Consider the following 17,071-nt stretch of genomic DNA (forward strand, 5'->3'; position numbering starts at 1 on the left):
GCCCCACCCCATCCTCTCCAGCAGCCTGGTTTGTGAAACCACTGAGCCCCACCCTCAGGGAAACACAGGGGGTTCTGGATAAGAGCTGATGGTAGCCTCCCCACCCCCTACCCCATAGGTTTTGACAAAGAAGGCAGCCTGCGCCTGATGGTGCTGGGAGGGACGCCCCGGCTGCACCCTGCCCCCTCTCCTGTTGCCCATGGTTTTTCCTTCACACAAATAAGGCTGGTGTTACACATTTATCCACATCTCCACTCCCTCACTGTCTCCCCCACCAGGCTGGGATCCCTGAAAAGCAGGAATCACATCAGCCTGGTACAGTGGTGGGCCACCTATGGCTAGTGTGCCAAGTCCCTCCCTCCACCTGGTTTCATAAATAAAATTTTATTGGATCAGGGCCATGCCCATGCATTTCTTTTTTTTTTTTTTTTTGAGATGAAGTCTTGCTCTGTCGCGCAGGCTAGAGTGCAGTGGCGTGACCTTGGCTCACTGCAACCTCCACCTCCTGGGTTCAAGAGCCTCCCAATAGCTGGGACTACAGGTGTGCGCCACCATGCCCGGCTAATTTTTGTATTTTTAGTAGAGATGGGGTTTCACTAATGTTGGCCAGGCTGGTCTCGAACTCCTGACCTTGTGATCCGTCCACCTCGGCCTCCCAAAGTGCTGGGATTACAGGTGTGAGCCACCATGCCCGGCCCATGCATTTCTTATCTGTGGGTGCTTTCCCACTATAAAGGCAGAGCTGACTCCTGTGGCAGAGACCATGGGGGCTCCAATGCCCAAAATATTTACTACCTGGCCCTTTACAGAAAAGGTTGACTGATCCTGGGTCAAGTGCATGCCCAGGTCAGAGCCAGGCATGAGAAAGTGCTCCGTAAATGTCCACTGAGTGAGGGCGGCAGCCGCAGGTGGGGTCCCCCATCCACCCGGTCTACATACGGGACTTCTATGTCTGATTTTCTCCCAACGGTGGGTGGCACTGCTCTTAGTTTTTAACAATAAAAATACGTCAGTGAATAAATACAAAATTGAAATAAAATCCTGGCCAAGAGCTTGACTATGCAAATATCCTACAAAAATTTCAAAACAGCCTAGAAAAATTTCAAAGTCATCATGACCAACTGATCTTAAAGACACCCCAGGTTTGTGCATTTTAAGTATTATCACGGACCACAGGGAAGAGTGATGCGCCTGCAGCAATGACTGGCAATGCCTCTCCACCAAGATGATCACTGTGGTTTTCTAATACTTAGTCTTCAGCCATTTCCAGCACCAGTCAAGTAGTGAGACCTATTGTCCTCCAGTGAATGACAATCAACCATTGAGAGTAAACACCCTTTTCATAAACTTAAGTCACTGTGGGCTACTCCCACGATCTTGGCTACACCTGAACAGCACCTGTATTATTCTTTGCTTAGTCATATCCTTTAAATTAACTCCTTTTTACACTTAAAATTTGTTTTAGGAGAAGACCTTATACTATCACCACTCATGGAAAACTACTGCAGTGAACAAAGGTAACCTAAAATAGGAATACAAAAAAAAAGTTTTAAGTCCTTTTAAGTCAATTTCAAAGTCAAACTTTAACTCATCAAATTCTAGAGAGAGACTCCTGCCTGCCAAGCTCTGAGCTGAAGGGAAATGAGCAAATGTGAGACAGGCTAAAGCTGGTAGCAAGTGAGGCTTTCTTCCTGAGGTCACCGTAAAGCATAAAAGGAACTAGGAAGGGACTGCTCAGCGCAGCGCAGCCCCAGCTATGTTTGTGCACCACCAAATCACCTTCCATTTCCCATGCTTTGGAAAATGCTGGATGGAGAATACCTCATTCTCATTTCTCAATAAAGGAGTGGTAGGCTCAGGCACCCATGCCAACACTCAAAAGGTCATGCAGCTGGGTTAAAAAAGCAAGAGGCACCCTCCTCCAGATGCGCCCTCCTCAGCACCTGGGCTGTAGGCGGTGTTTCTAGCTCTGGCCTAGGAGCCGCCTCTTAGCGGGAATTGCTCCTGACCCATCTCTGGGAAGAGAGACTGAGTGGAGGGAAGCACTGAGTGGAGGCAGGACACAGCCCGGGCCCCAGGTCAGGAAGTCTCTGTTGAACCTAGACCCTCTTTCTGGCCATTGTCAGCAATGTGAGAGGCCACAGGCCCTGTGGCTGCCTGGGAAGACCTTGGAAGATACAGGCAGGCCAGGTGCCCAGAGAGCCACCACTGCCCTGCCCCTCTCCCGACCCAGGCTTTCCTGGGGCTGGCCCAGCCCCCCACCTGAGCCAGATGGGCACCTCTCCCTTCCTGAACAAGTAGCCCAAGGCTGAGAACTGTGCCTGGAGCCAGGGTAGTGACCTGCTGGTGGCTCACAACAGGTGACCTGGACCAGCAATGTCTGGGCTACTGACCCTACATTCCCACCCCACAGGCTCTGCTCCCAAGATGAGGAGAAACCCATCTCAGGCCCTTTTCCTGATGAGGAGACCGCCATAGAGAACCTAGATATTCTTGCGAGGTGCTCGTTTGGCTGATTCAAAACCCGGAGGCACGGTGGGGTGCCCGCACGGTTTGCTATCAGATTTTGGAAAATGCCTGCGGAGGGGAGATACACCTTTCAGAGGGAGGGGCCCTAAATATCTATGTTGGGCAGTGGGGAGTGGGGCAGTAAAGTCATTCGAATCAGAAACCGGGGGAATTAATGCCTGAGCGAGGCCCCACAACTCCTCAGTGTCTGGGCCATGATAAAGAGAAGGAGCCATCAGCTTGCCAAACCCACGCACCCAGTTTTATGGAATTTTATTGAGTTTATTTGTGGGATGCATGACAGGAGGTCTTTCCATCATTAGTAAGAATAAAAGGTCATTTTCACAGTCACTTTGGCACACGCTAACGTCTCATAAAAAAAAAAAAAAAACCAGAAAAGCAACGACAATGGAACCTATAGAATACGTCACTAAATACATACAAAACACTAATAAAATATCCCTGATAAACCAAAGTGCATATGCCCAGGACAGTATTGCACCTTCCCCAGTCGCGCGTGTCGCTCGCATGGCCTCGTCAAAGTTGGAAGTTAACAGTCGAGATTAGTACGCAGGTGCACACCAGTTATTTACAGAACAGTGGTCAGAGCCGCAGGAGTAGGGGCCGGCCGCCTGGCAGGGGTGCGGTGTGAACAGAGGCGGTGGCTGGGGTGGAGGGGCGGGGCGGAGTGCTACATGGATCGCGGCTCAGGGCCCAGGGGGTCGCCCCCTGGGTGTAAGGCCGCGCTGTGGAGCACCCTCGGGGGCTCCATGCAACAGTCGGCGCCGACTGGCCAGTGGGCATCAGGGCAGACTCCAGTCCGCAGAGACGGACCGTGCGCACCGCTCAGCCCAGGGAGAGAAGCCGTCTGCACTTGGAAACCTTAACCTTGGCAAAAGGTGGATGAACGCTCCAGCTCGCCTACACCTTCCCTGCCTTCTACCTGGCCCACGTTCCCCCTCTGAAGCTGGAGTTAGCAGCCAATCCTGTTACCTTTCAACTTTAAGGCATTTTCTACATAGTTTTTCTAAGCAAAAAAGCAATAAAAATTGAGGTAATTCTGTAGTTGTTCACACTGGTAGGCGAGGCACGCCCGCACCACACAGTCACTCTCTCTCAGCCCTACGGAGGGGGTCCTGTGCGCGAGATGAGAAAAGGCCATTGGGGCTAATGGGCGGACAATGGAGGTGGGGAGTGTCCCCACGCCCCGGCGGCCCGGAGGAACGCGCCCCTCTGCCGCCTCCGTGACCGGACCCCCGCAGGACAGGGCCGGGCGGGGCTGTGAGTTGCGCGAAGGCCGGGTGGAAGCAGGCCAGAGTTTCACGAGTCAGAAGGACACGCTCAGCAAAGGGTCAGCAGCAGCAGCGACAGCGGTGGCAGCCGGGAAGCCCCTGGCAGTGCCGGAAACTCGGGGTGGGGTCCCCGCACGACGACGCAAGACCGCGCCCCCGAAACCCCCCCAGGCCGCGCCCCAAGGGTGGGCGAGGCTGGGGGCGGGCTCGGCCCGGAGGGTCGCCCTTTGGCCACCGGCCCCTCCTGCAACCACGACAGATCTTTGCCCCTTTACAAGCCATCACCAACCGGGTTCCGGCCCCAGCAGAGGCCCGAGCCCCTGCCACGCCTCGGCGAGGCTGGCCCCGCCAGCAGGCAGTGCGGCCCGGAGCAGACGCCGAGCTCAGAGGCCCGGGAGAAAACGGTCACCCCAGAGCGCGCCCGAAGAGTCAGGGGAGCTTTCCATAGACAGAGAGGAGGGGGGCCCACGGCAAGCTCCACAGGGCGCAGGGCATGCACCGGAGGGCAGAGGCAGAGTTATAAACGGGTCGGTTACTTGACGAGATCTTCTGGATGGGCGCGTCAGGGTCCGGGCGGGACAGCCACTGAACTACGTAGCTCTTCTTGGAGGGATCTGAGATGTTTCCTAAAGGGAGGAGAGAGGCGCTGTGGCTGCAGGGCACCAGGCTGGGGCCCCCACCCCAGGCAGAGAGGCTCCAGGTCTCCCCGGGTCCTGGGGAAGCGTCATTCAAGGCCCTCCCCTCCCCCCCTCCCGGGGCTCCCACCTCCTGCCCCTCCTGACAGCGTGCTGGGTCTCAGCTCTCCCGTCTCTCTCTCGCTGCCCTGGCATGCAGGCCCTGCTGCCTTCTTTTCTGGGCTGGCTCCTCTGCCCCTGCACCCTGCCCGTTCCCCGGGTTCCACCTGCTGACTCGAGCTCTGAGCTCCCAGAAAGCTTGGACAGAGCAGTGCCATGGGAATGAGAGATGCTGGATACACCCTCCCCAGTGGGGGGCAGGTGCCTAGACCCCCCAGAGCTCCCTCCTCTATAGAAGGGAACTGTGGCAGGCAGGGTCTAGTCTTGAGCTGTGTGGAGACGTTAGAGGTGACACATGTATAGCATTTGGCCAGGCATCTGTGCGCGGTAGGTATTCTGGTTCTCCTCGAAGGGCACAGAGCACACCCTCTACTCGCACAGGCACCCCCTACTCACACAGGCGTCCGTCCCCCTGTTCACACAGGCACCCCTTACACCATAGCCACCAGCATTCCCTGCTGTCACTGTGAGTATGCAGTGCCCTGAGGGCAGGGAGGGGCGAGTCAGCTCCACACAGCTCCCTCCATTTCCTGCCAGGCAAAGTCCCAGACCTGGCCTGCAGTGCTCCCCTTCTCCACGCTCACAGATGTTGAGTCCAGCTACTCTCTAAGAAAAGCCAGATTGGCCTGAACCAAGCCTCCGACACCCCTGCCCTGGGCTGCTGCATGCTGGGAGCAGGGGCGGGGGCTGCAGGGGACTTACGGGGACAGGGGCCAAGCCTGCAGGTCCTCGCCGTCTCAGGCCGCTCCTCCTGGCAGATGCCGAAGCTGTCATCCGCAGTGCGGCAGAGCACTGGCCGCTCCTGGGTGCCGTTGCCACAGGTTACCGAGCACTGCAGGGGGAGAGTCGCCAGGCAGGGTTCACCTCCCACACAGGGCCCACACTGGCAAAGCTGGAGGAGCCCACAGTCCCCAGGCACATGACCCATGCGCTCAGGAGGAGGTGTGGGACAGTGGGGAGAGTGGGGTTGGAGGCTGCCTTGTCCCACCCTCGGGGGCTGCCTCAATCTCCTGGGGCTCCAAAGAAGGGACCCACATGCCTGTCTCTCTGAGCTGCTGTGAGACGGTGTCCATATACAGACTGGCATAGGCCTGGCACTGCTGGGCTCTCAGTGACAGCCTCCCTTCTCTGGCTGGGGGAGGTCCAAGGCCCAGGAGAACCTGCTGTGCCCTGGGCAGGGGTTGGGGTGGGGCACTGGGAAAGCTCTGACCCAGCCTAGGAGGGGCCAGTAGGCTCCCCACAATCCTGGACACGAGGCTCTACCACTAGTGCCCTCACTGGCTCCTCCAGCCCCCAGCACCACCACTGGTCCACCGCACTGACCAGGGAGGTGCCAGAAGGAGCAGTCACGCCCAGCCTTGCCCAAGGAAAATGTTCCAGTCCTCACCACACGCGCAGGAAAAGGCTGACTCAGCAGACCCGGATTGCTCAAAGCCTGCACGTTCCCAACAAAGGCCTGTTTTGTTTTTGTTTTGTTTTTTCTTTTGTTGTTGGTTTTGAGATAGGATCTCGCTGTGTGGCCCAGGCTGGAGTACAGTGGCACGATATCAACTCACTGCAACCTCCGCCTCCCAGGCTCAAGCAATCCTCCCACCTTAGCCTCTCGAGGAGCAGGGAGTACAGGCACACACCACCACACCTGGCTAACTTTTTGTATTTTTTGTAAAGACAGTGGTTTGCCATGCCGCCCAGGCTGGTCTCTAACACCTGAGTTCAGGCCATCCACCCGCCTGGGCCTCCCAAAGTGCTGGGATTACTGGCGTGAGCCATTGTGCCCGGCCAATGCCTGTTTTCAAGACTGGCCCTTGTGCAGCTCCTGGGAACCAAGCTCATGGAAGGTTCCACCCATCAAGAGTGCTTTTGCACGCCTGAGGCCTTGGGTCATGCAGTACCAGTTGGTCTGGGTAGTTTGTACCAACAGTGATGGATGGGAACACCTGCTTTTCCTCTAAAGTCTGAGGTCACACCTATGCAGCTGACCCCAGTGAAAGCCCTGGACGCCCAGGCTCTGGTGGGCTTCCCTGGTTGGCAGCATTTCACATGCATTGCCACACATGGGGGCAGGGCATTTCTGTGACCCCACTGGGAGGGGACACTGGGAGCTTGCGCCTGGATTCCTCCCAACCTCCTCGCCTGTGACTTTTCTTTTTCCCGATTCTACTCTGTATCCTTTCACTGTAAGCCCCTGCAACCGTGAGTCCCACTTCTGAGTCTGTGAGCCCTCCTAGTGGATTACTGAGCCTGAGGGTGGTCTTGGGGAGCCCCTGACACACGCTCCTCCAGCTCTGCCAGCGTGGGCCCTGCCTGTGACCAGGCTGTCAGAGCTCACGTCAGCTCTGGCCTGGCCTTGGCTGGCTCTCAGGCCCTGCCCCTAGGACCACCCCTGTAGCCCTTCAGTCCATCCTCATTCTTCCTCCCAGCACAAGCCTAAGCACGCCCTGCTCATCTCCCCTCCTGCAAGTTTGGCTGGCCTCCTAGACCCCTCCCACCTCTGCATGAGACCCAGACCTCCCCTAGGATCCCGGAGCCCCAAACCTCCCACTGGGCCTTGGAGCCCGGGCTACCCTCAGTTTCCTGGGATTCCAGACCCCGTATCATACAGAAGCCTCTGCCTGTTCAGTAAAGACACACATTCCACTGGTTTCTTAGCACAGCACTGACCATGTGGCACCCACTGGTGCCGTGAAACCCATGGGATGTGGCTCAGGACAGGAGCTACATCCAGGCCCACATGCCAGAAGGGGAATACTCCGGTCACCTCAGTCCCACCCAAGCTCAGTTTGGGAGCTGAGGACAGGGGATCGGGGGATTGCTTACCTGGGACCAGGGCCCGGCTCGCCAACGACCAGGGCAGAGCTCACGGTTGCAGGCCCGGCGGCTCTCGGGCCGGGCATCATTGCAGTGCTTGGTGTGCACGGAGCGGGTGGTGTTGTTGTGTAGGGGCTGAACGCAGCGCACGGAGCGCACCTGCATGCCTGTCCGCCCACAGCTCTGGCTGCACGGCTCCCATTCGCCTGTGACCCACCTGCCAGGGCAGAGCAGTGCACGGTCAGGATTCTGCAGCACTGGAGAAGCTGCCTGGCTGAGCTCCAGCGCCACTCCCTGCAGCCCAGGCAGACAGCGAGAACAGAGGGCAGCGTACTCCCCTCCCCGGTGCACCTTCTCTTATTCTCACTAAGATGCTGGCCATCCAGGCTTGCACAGAGGGGAAACTGAGGTTCAGCTGCCCCAGGTCCTACTGACGATGAGTCCCGTGCATGTCGCCCCTGGGAGGCCCTGGTGGAGCTGGTGGCTGTGGAGGTCCCTAGCCTCAAGAGGTTTCCCAGCCTCCTTAGGGTCTGGGCCCTGCTACCTGGCCTCACCTTCTGCTGACGTCACAAATCCTTCTTGGCAGAGCTCGAGAGCAGTGTGGGTTCCCCAGCACCCCATCCTATGTGGTCCCACCTGCCCATTTACCAACTGGCTTCCCCACTGAGGTCCCTGGACCCAGAAATGCAGCTGGGCCCAGCCCCAGGGCCTGAACGTCAGAGCCACTGCTTAAGAAACATCAACCCTGCGGTACAGGGCCAGGAGGCAAGCCCTGGGCCTCAGAACCTCCATTTCGCCATCTGGGCATCCCTGTTTCTTGTCATCTCTAAGATGCACATAACTGTTCAGTTTGGCGGGTCTGAAGCTGGGGTGCGCCTTCTGCCCTGCAGCATCTTAGATTCCATGAAATGTGGTGAGAGAGACTTGGTCAAATGCCTTGGAGGATGCCAGGCCCAGGCCCCACACCTCCAAGCACGGGAGCCCCTGGTGGCCCCTGGCCTGTCTCCTCTAGTGGGAGCCCGAGCTGGGGGCACTCACACTGGCTGGGAGCACTCCTGCGGGTTGCATGCTCTGCGGATGGCTTTGGGCTTCGAGAGGGCGGCACAGAAGCCGCGGTGCACCATCTTGTGGTCCAGCCTCCGGCGGCAGCCATACTTGGTGAACTGGGACCCTGAAGACAGAGAGCTCGAAGGGGCTCGGTGGGGCAGCACGCCCCGCCCAAGGGTACAAGGAGGGGTGGGCTTCGCCAGCGTGCTCACCCTTGTGATGACGATAAGGGTGGGCACGGCACCGAGCCTGCGGCTGGCTGGGGGAGGCCTTGGTGCACCCCAGGTGGAGAGGCGAGAGGGCGGGAAAGAGGCCACTTTCTCCCCTAGGCTGCTTCTCCCTCGCTGGGCTCCTGGGTCAGAGTGGAGGCCCTATTTCCTCTCTACTGCTAGGGCACCGCTTCTACCTTGACTTCACATGCCCAGCGGGCCTGGTGCAAGCCAGGAGCCGGGCAAGCACTGGGCCCGCAGCCCGCATGCTTCCTCCCACAGGCCCGCAGCAGCCGCGCTCAACCCGGGAGATTTTCTCCAGCAGGGGACATCTGGCCATGTCTGGGACATGTTTGGTTGTCACAACTGGGGTAAGGGGTGCTACTGGCAACTGGTGAGCAAAGGCCAAGGATGCTGCTCGGCGCACCCCACCGTGCACAGGACAGCCCCCATGGCGGCGAGTGACAGAGCCCAAAATGTCAGTGAGGCCCAGGCTGCAAAACCCTGGCCTGCTGGGTAAGACCAAAGAAAGCACGGAGATAAAGCCTGACCTCCTCTGGGTGCCTGGAGGCATCCCAGGAAGCAGAGGCTGGGGAGGCTGACGTGGTGGAAGGGCGGTGGAGGGCTCAGGCGAGGAGAAGCCTGCGCAGAGGCCCCAAGGGGGGACACGGTGTATCCAGGAAAAGCCCTCAAGGCCAGCGTGGCCAGGACCTGGGGGCGAGGCACAGGGTGGAAATACACCCGGAGGGGCCAAGTTGCCCCAACCCTGGAGGCCATGAGGAGAATTTTGTTTTTTATCCTAAGAGCAGAGGAAGCTGTTGAAGACTACGACACCAGGAAGAGACACTGTCTGACATGTTCCCTCAAAAGGTCACTTTGGGGTGAGAGTGGACACACAAGGGCCAGTCCAGAGGAAGGTGCCAGGACCAGGGGAATGGCCAGGAAGATGGGAAGAGCACACAGGCCCAGGAGATTTGCAGGAATCACCAGGGGTGGATGCGCTGATGAAATCCAGGCCCGGCATGGGACCAGGGGTGCCCAGGGGCCCTGGAAGAGGACCCTTCCATCCGCCTGGGCCAGGGAGTGACCCCACCTCTTGGTGAGCTCCTTGTCCTCTAGGTGTAGGCCCAGCACGGCATTGAGGGAGGACTGGCCACTTGCCTGGTATCGCCCAGCCCGCAGGAGCACGCAGAACAGATCAGCGCTTCCTGTCTGCCTCTGGGTCCTATGTCCCATCAACTGCAGACTCTCTGGGGTCCAGGGTGGGTAGGACCCCTCTGTGCTCAGCCCTGTCCCAGAAACATCTGGGAGGCTTTTCCCAGTGAACAGAGGGAGAAGCCTCTGGGGGTGTCATCTGCACTGCCAGAGTCTTGCCTGTGTGATCCTGCGAACGCCACGGCGTGATCCTTCTGAGCCGTCCACACATCAACCTCCTGCCAGGCCAGCCTGTCACTCCCACACTGAAGCAGGCCCACAAATACAGGCTCCACACCCCACACACCCTTTGGCCACATTCGACCCAATGCCCCGGCACCCCCCCTTCCTGCCCACCCACCGGCCCCTCCAGTGCCGTTAAGCCCTTGCCCACCCAGGCAAAGGTCCCTGTTGTGGCTCCTCGGCCCCTGCTCACGCTGGCCCCACCCCAGGGATGCCCCCTACCTTCTCGTGGCCACCCTCATGTCACCCAGGTCCCCAACTTCGAGACCCCCTCACCTCCGCCACAGGGCTTAGAGCACGGAGACCACTTCTTCAGGGCCCACTCGTAGACCACAGAGTCATCTTCCAGGACGTTGTTGTCGTCGACATGCAGCGAGTCCTCATGGATCATGTATTTGTACGTCAGTGAGACCCGGGTGTCCCCCACCGGGATGACCTGTGCCGGCCCAAGAGCCTTGATGTGCCTGACCTGCCCTCCATGCTTCCTCCCCAGCCAGCTTAGGAAAGGCAGCCGAGGCCGACCCAAGAGAAGTCTCATCATTCATGGCAGTTACATTCCATGAAGTCGCCCCGAGCACCAAATTCTTGAATACAGAACTATTACCCCAGGGGGCACAGAGTGAGGTTCCTGTGAGCCTCTGTCTCAACATTTTTGTTACCTGAACAATATATAACCTTGTTTTATGTGTGAGTCTGTTTATTTTTTGTTTGTTTTTGTTTTTGTCTTTGAGATGGAGTTTCGCTCTTGTAGCCCAGGCTGGAGTGCAGTGGTGCGATCTCGGCTCACTGCAACCTCCGCCTCCTGGGTTCAAGCCATTCTCCTGCCTCGGCCTCCTGAATAGCTGGGATTACAGGTGCCCACCACCATGCCTGGCTAATCTTTGTATTTTTAGTAGAGACGGTGTTTCACCACGTTGGCCAGGCTGGTCTTGAACTCCTGACCTCGGGTGATACACCTGGCTTGGCCTCCCAAAGTGCTGGGATTACAGGCATGAGCCACTGCGCCTGGCCTATGTGTGAGTCTGTTTAAAGACACTTTATTTAATATTTACTGTGATTCATTAACACTGAACCCACAGTCAATCACACTGCAGCCCATGCCTGCACGAAGCTTATTCAACACTTGTATTTTCTTCTTAAGACACCACCGCTTCCTGGGCTTAAGAACACTGGACAGTGCTTCAACAATAGGCTCGGGGTGATTTTAAACAGCGAAATCGCCCCCAAAATAGCACAAAATGTGACGTATGTGACACTCAACAGACTGCAGAAAGAACCCCCGTTTGTAGGATGAGAGCAGAAACAAGCAGACAGTGTGCCGAGTTGCTCCCACCTCCGCTGGGGACACGTGCGTCAGGCCACTCACGTGCGTGCCCGTTTGGGGCTCACGAATCAGTTTTAGTGAGCAGGTGAATTTGCAAATACAGAAACCGTGAGGCCCGAGGACCAACTGCTCACACTGACGCAGGTAGGTCACCAAGGGCACTTCCAGGGGGGCAAGAAGTCACTGCAGGTGAGGAAGGCAGGGTGGCATGGGGTACACGGGGCATACCTGGCTCACTGCTGCACCTGCTTACTGGTGCACCCACGTGTGGAGCGCTGGGGGCTGGTGGATTATTCCCAGTGCCAGCATGCCCACCTTAGGGGAGGGGCTCTAGAGCACGGGAGCCTTATTTGTGATATGTACCTTTTTGACAAATACAATATATCCCTATGCAGTTAAAATTAAATTTTAAAAAGTGATCTGACCTCCTCGAAATCAGGTAAAAATAAAAAGTGATTTGAAAATCCAGCCCCCTTGGTACTTTCCTGTAACCAGGAGATCTGGGGTCCCGTCCTCTTAGAGACACATTCCAGCTCAACCTGGGTCTGGGCATCTAGCTTCCCAGACCCTGAGTGTCACCTCCCAGAGTGTCACCGGGTTCCAATGTAACAGCACACTCGAACGAGCATGCTGATGGCAGCTGTGAATGTCATTCAGACAGTGAAACCGAAACCCTCAAAGGCAGAGTGTGCCCAAGGTCACCTAGGGGTCATGTGGGGTCCAGAGCCCCGGCTCGTGGACGCATGTCCCTTCCTGGCTCTGACCAAGTCGGAGCCCCTTGGTGCCAAAGGCAGGCCAAAGGGGCCATGCAGAGTGTCACCCGAAGGGTCAGGAGGCTCAGCGTCCCAGGCACCCCCATCCCTCCCCCAGTGGCCTCCTGCACCCTTGCCTGGCCCCAGCCCTGCCTGGACTCACCAGAACGGTGATGGTGCCGTGGAGGGGGCCCATGGTCTGCAGCGTCTCCCGGCCGTCCTCGTCCCTGTACTCCCACTCCACGCCCATGGCAATGAAGGTTTTGGAACTGGCATCCACGTCATTCTCTTCATTTAAGATGAACTTGCCTGTCTCCAGGTTCTTGACGGCTGAGAATGGCAAGACCAAGTCCCCCGTTGTGGTCACCCAAGGGCAGGACTGGTTTGGGCTGGTCGGGGAGTGGGGGGCAGCTAGCTGGACCCCTCGTCTCTCTGGCTGCCCCCTCACCAGTTTCCTCTGTGCCACAACAGCCCAAATGGCTCTGGGAGCCCCGCTTGCCCGTCACTGCTCCCTTGGGCACCAGATGACCCTCGACTCGCATCCTCTGCTCCCACCAGCCCTGGAGCTGCCAGCTCCCCTGGGAAGCCACTCGGTAGCTGTCAAGCCACCTGCCCACAGCCTATTGGGAGCACTCAGTGGGCACCTAGAGGCCACCCTGGGCAGGATGGCTGGGAGGGGTCCCTACCCCGCGCAGGGCATCTGCTGGACAGGCGAGCACAGGACCCTGCTGGGGTAGGGCTTCCTGCCACGGGGTGAGTATATGTCTGGCTGAAACTGCAGAATCCCCACCCCATCAGGGACCATGGCCCAGCCGAGGCCCCAGCAGCTCCCCACAGCCCCAGGAGAGGCCTGGCCTGATTGGGTGACACTCAGGTCATCTAGGAGCAGAGGATCTGGCTGGCCAGGAAGCCCCATGCTCTCTGCAGTGTGGGGGGTGGCTGCTGCGGGGCAGCTGGGTGATGTGAGTGAGGCCGCAGACAGGGCACTAGTGAGAGAATCATTCCCTGTCACATCCGCTGTAATTCTGTCCACTCACAAACAAAGCCTCTGCTTGGTGCCACAGGCCCCTGCTTCTCTCTGGCCCTTGCTCCCTTTCCACAGAGAGCACCCTCAGCCCCAGAGGTGGTGGCAGGAAGCAGTGTTGGGACAGAAATGTCTTTTTGTTCAGAAACTGACTTTTCTGTTCACCTTCTGCTTCAGGCAAGTGGTACAGGTTTTTGTATTTAGGGTAGCAATCGAAAGTTTCCTCTTAAGTAAGAGGCCGGGTGCGGTGGCTCACACCTGTAATCCCAGCACTTTGGGAGGCTGAGGCGGGCGGATCACGAGGTCAGGAGATCAAGACCATCCTGGCTAACAGGGTGAAACCCCGTCTCTAGTAAAAATACAAAAAAATTAGCCGGGCATGGTGGCACATGCCTGTAGTCCCAGCTACTTGGGAAGCTGAGGCAGGAGAATTGCTCGAACCCAGAAGGCGGAGGTTGCAGTGAGCCAAGATCAGGCCACTGCACTCCAGCCTGGGCGACAGAGAGAGACTCAAAAAAAAAAAAAAAGAAAGAAAGAAAAATGAGTATCAAAAGAGAGTGAGATCCTGTCTCTAAATAAAAACAAAATAAAATAAAACAAAAGGGAGATAAAAGGGCACAGTGTGTTTGTCAGGCAGCGTGAGAGCCCGACCCTGTCCAGCCTCCTGGGGACGGGGATGAATGTGGGGCTCAGATTGGGGAAGGGGCTTATCCAGGGGCCCCAGCAGTCCCTGGTATCACTTCTGACCTTGGCCCATGAATTCCCAGAAGGTAGGGCCCAGGCACCTTCAGGGGGAGGGTGGACAGGTCCTGAGAGCCTCCTGCGTGGCCTGGGAGGTCACGGTCTCCCAGGCAGCACTGCTTCGTGGAAAGGGGCACCCAGAGGTGTGAGAACGTCCATATTTTCAGGAGATACCAGGATCCCTATTTTCGCTGGAATCTCTTGAATTTAAAATTAAACGAATTGAAAATATAAGTGCACTGTGCGCCCCCACCTGCCAGCTGGCCTTGCTGAGGGGATGGGAGGGCTGCTCAGGACCCTGCTGCCTGCAGACCCTGCCTGGCTTCCTGAGGGCAGGGGGCCTTCCCGCCCCGACTGTGAGAACAGGGGACAGGGAGTCATCCTGTAGACTGAGGGACACATGTTTTGCATATATGTCCTTTCATAGCTGCTGCCAAGCAGAGCCCTCTGATCCCAAACCCTGGTCTCTCCACAAGGGGAGGACTCTGGGAAAGGGCCCAGGTGGGCTGAGCAGGAGGACAGGTGGGGGAGGGGCTGCCCTGGCTCAGGTCATGGCTGCACAACCCGCGTCCCTGACCCCTGGCACTCTGCCCATTCATCCCAGAGGAGCCAGGTCTTGAGGATGCCGAGTTGTCTGGCTCTGAGACTCACCCAGATGGTGGCTGGTGGCGTCTACCTCCTGAATGAGCAGGTGTCTGGCTCCCGCAGGGATCTCAAACATCTTGATGTAACCTTTTTTTGATGAGGAAAGACACAGCAAACTGAGAAGGGAAGGGGCCGCTCAAATTCGCACAATGCAAGGAGGGGCCTCGCTCTTGAAGGCAGTTCCTTTGGGGGCTCTCCCAGGACCCTGGTATTTCTCGGACTTTGAGCACCCACCTGAGAGGGGCCACCAGGAAAGCTGCTGCCTCTGGGCTAGTCTCTAAGGCCCAATCCGGGCATCCTCATGTACTGGCATTCTCCACTCTGACCCCTGTGACGCCGCCCCCCACTCTCCTCTTCCCCACCCACCCTGGCACCCAGCTGGGGCTGTCACCCTCACTGTCACAGACCTCTCCCCCTCCCCAGAATAGTCACGAGCCCGGACAGCCCCAGGATGAGCCAGGCCCGCAGCTGTCCGGGCATGAGCTGCTGCAGGCATCCAGGCTCCAGGGTGGAGGGCAGGGACTCACTCACCATGCTTCTTGGGTGACCGTGTGAACGTGCCCTTGACCACTTTGCAGTGGCTGTTGTCCCCTCCGCACATGCCACACTTGTCTTCCTGCTTGCTGGAGCCGATCACACCGTCACAGCCCACCTTCTGTTGGGGGAGGAGGCAATGAGTACTTGAAACTTCAGCTAGTAGAGTCAGGGTCGTATTTTGTTGCCCCCAGTCTCGAACACCTGGCCTCAAGCGATCCTCCTGCCTTGGCCTCCCAAAGCATTGGGATTACAGGCGTGAACCACCTCTCCTGGCGTCATCTTTTATTATCTCCAAAATCAGAGTGCATCTAGTCATCAGTTAAATGGACCTCGCCTGCCACCTGCAGCAGCGTCTCGACCTGGCAGCTTCCGTCTGGGCCCCTGTGCATGCGGCTGGTCTTGGGCAGGGGACTCATCAAGGCCCAGGCAAGCACCGTCCCTGGCTTCATGAACATTTATGTTTGGCAAGCGGGAGATGCTGTTTATTTTTACTTTTTTTCTGAGACGGAATCTTGCTCTGTCGCCTAGGCTGGAGTACAATGGTGCAATCTCAGCTCACTGCAACCTCTGCCTCCTGGTTCAAGCAATTCTTCTGCCTCAGCCTCCCGAGTAGCTGGGATTACAGGTGCCCACCACCATGCCTGGCTAATTTTTAAAATATTTTTAGTACAATGGGGTTTCACCATGTTGGCCAGACTGGTCTTGAACTCCTGACCTCAGGTGATCTGCCCGCCTTGGCCTCCCCAAGTGCTGGGATTACAGGCGTGAGCCACCGCGCCCAGCCAAGTTTTGATATTCTTTAATAGACAGAATCCAGTTGGATATTATTTTTTGACCCGGTGTTAGGTTCTCCATGAATATTTGTTTTCTAATTATGCAAAATTGAGCAACCTGCTATTATCTGTCAAAATCAACGTTAATAAAATATTTACCTATTATTCTTTTTTCTCTTTTTTTGAGATGGAATCTTGCTCTGTCGCCTAAGCTGGAGTCAGTGGCGCGATCTTGGCTCACTGCAGCCTCCGCCTCGTAGGTTCAAGTGAGTCTCCCACCTGAGCCTCCCGGGTAGCTGGGACTACAGGAATGCGCCACCATGCCCGGCTAATTTTTTTTTTTTTTTTTTTTTGTATTTTTAGTAGAGACGGGGTTTCACCATGTTGGTCAGGCTAGTCTCGAACCCCAGACCTCAAATAATCTGCCCGCCTCGGCCTCCCAAAGTGCTGGGATTACAGGCGTTGAGCCACCGTGCCCAGCCCCTATCCTTCTTTAATATCAATGTCAGGAGTGAAGTGATAGCCACACCCATGGAGATAGTGAATTAGTGATCTTCCCTCCCCGTTAGGTTTACAACCATGTTCACAGCTGCCATCTAAAGCTACTTGTACTACAACTGTTTCCCATGCTTGCTGCCTGTTTTAATTATGTTTTTGTTTTTCTAAATTTCCTGTCTTGATATTTTGACATCTTAAAAATCTTCCTGTCTGGGGAGAGACTACACCTCCCAGGGCTACCCAGTTCTAAGGGGCAGCAAAGCACTGGGTGGGGGACACACCTTCCATATGCAAACCAGCCAGTCCTCAGTCTATACCCCAAGCACCTCCTTTATCCAGGCCTCACATACCAAACCAAGATTCCTTCACCCTACCTCATCCCAGGGTTGGGTACCAGGCAACTGGGGACCACCCTAAACTCCAGAGCCCACTGGAATGATTCAAACTGGCCATTCCTGAGCTGTTCCCCTTGCACTGCCCTGCCTTCCTGAGGAGGCCTTTCAGTGACACTGGCCTCCCCACGTCCTCATTGGGTCACCTCCCTAAGTTAAAATCCCAAGGGTACAGAGCAGACACCACCTGTTCTTGTTTTGGAGTATTTGGTATCACCATCTCTGAGCCAGCTGTATAGCCCAGGCTCCCTGCCAGGTTCTGGCTGATCTGGCTGATCCGGCTGATCCGG

The 17,071-nt window shown here is 56.9% G+C and overlaps 1 protein-coding gene across 1 annotated transcript in view; it reads right to left on the reverse strand.

The window, feature by feature from the left end:
- Positions 1–2,681: 2,681 nt before the first annotated feature.
- The window catches only part of ADAMTS2 (ADAM metallopeptidase with thrombospondin type 1 motif 2), a 227,603-nt gene continuing 213,213 nt past the window's right edge, over positions 2,682–17,071 (reverse strand). The window contains exons 12-19 of the mRNA XM_032158851.2: positions 15,113–15,236; positions 14,588–14,668; positions 12,335–12,501; positions 10,372–10,531; positions 8,441–8,573; positions 7,412–7,619; positions 5,297–5,426; positions 2,682–4,426 (exon numbers count right to left, since the gene is read on the reverse strand). Of these exons, the coding sequence (XP_032014742.2) occupies positions 4,230–4,426; positions 5,297–5,426; positions 7,412–7,619; positions 8,441–8,573; positions 10,372–10,531; positions 12,335–12,501; positions 14,588–14,668; positions 15,113–15,236 (1,200 nt within the window). The 3' untranslated portion in view covers positions 2,682–4,229. The remainder of the gene's footprint in view (positions 4,427–5,296; positions 5,427–7,411; positions 7,620–8,440; positions 8,574–10,371; positions 10,532–12,334; positions 12,502–14,587; positions 14,669–15,112; positions 15,237–17,071) is intronic.

The sequence above is a fragment of the Hylobates moloch genome, unplaced genomic scaffold (genome assembly GCF_009828535.3).
Source record: "Hylobates moloch isolate HMO894 unplaced genomic scaffold, HMol_V3 SCAFFOLD_6, whole genome shotgun sequence".
Taxonomy (NCBI): Eukaryota; Metazoa; Chordata; class Mammalia; order Primates; family Hylobatidae; genus Hylobates; species Hylobates moloch.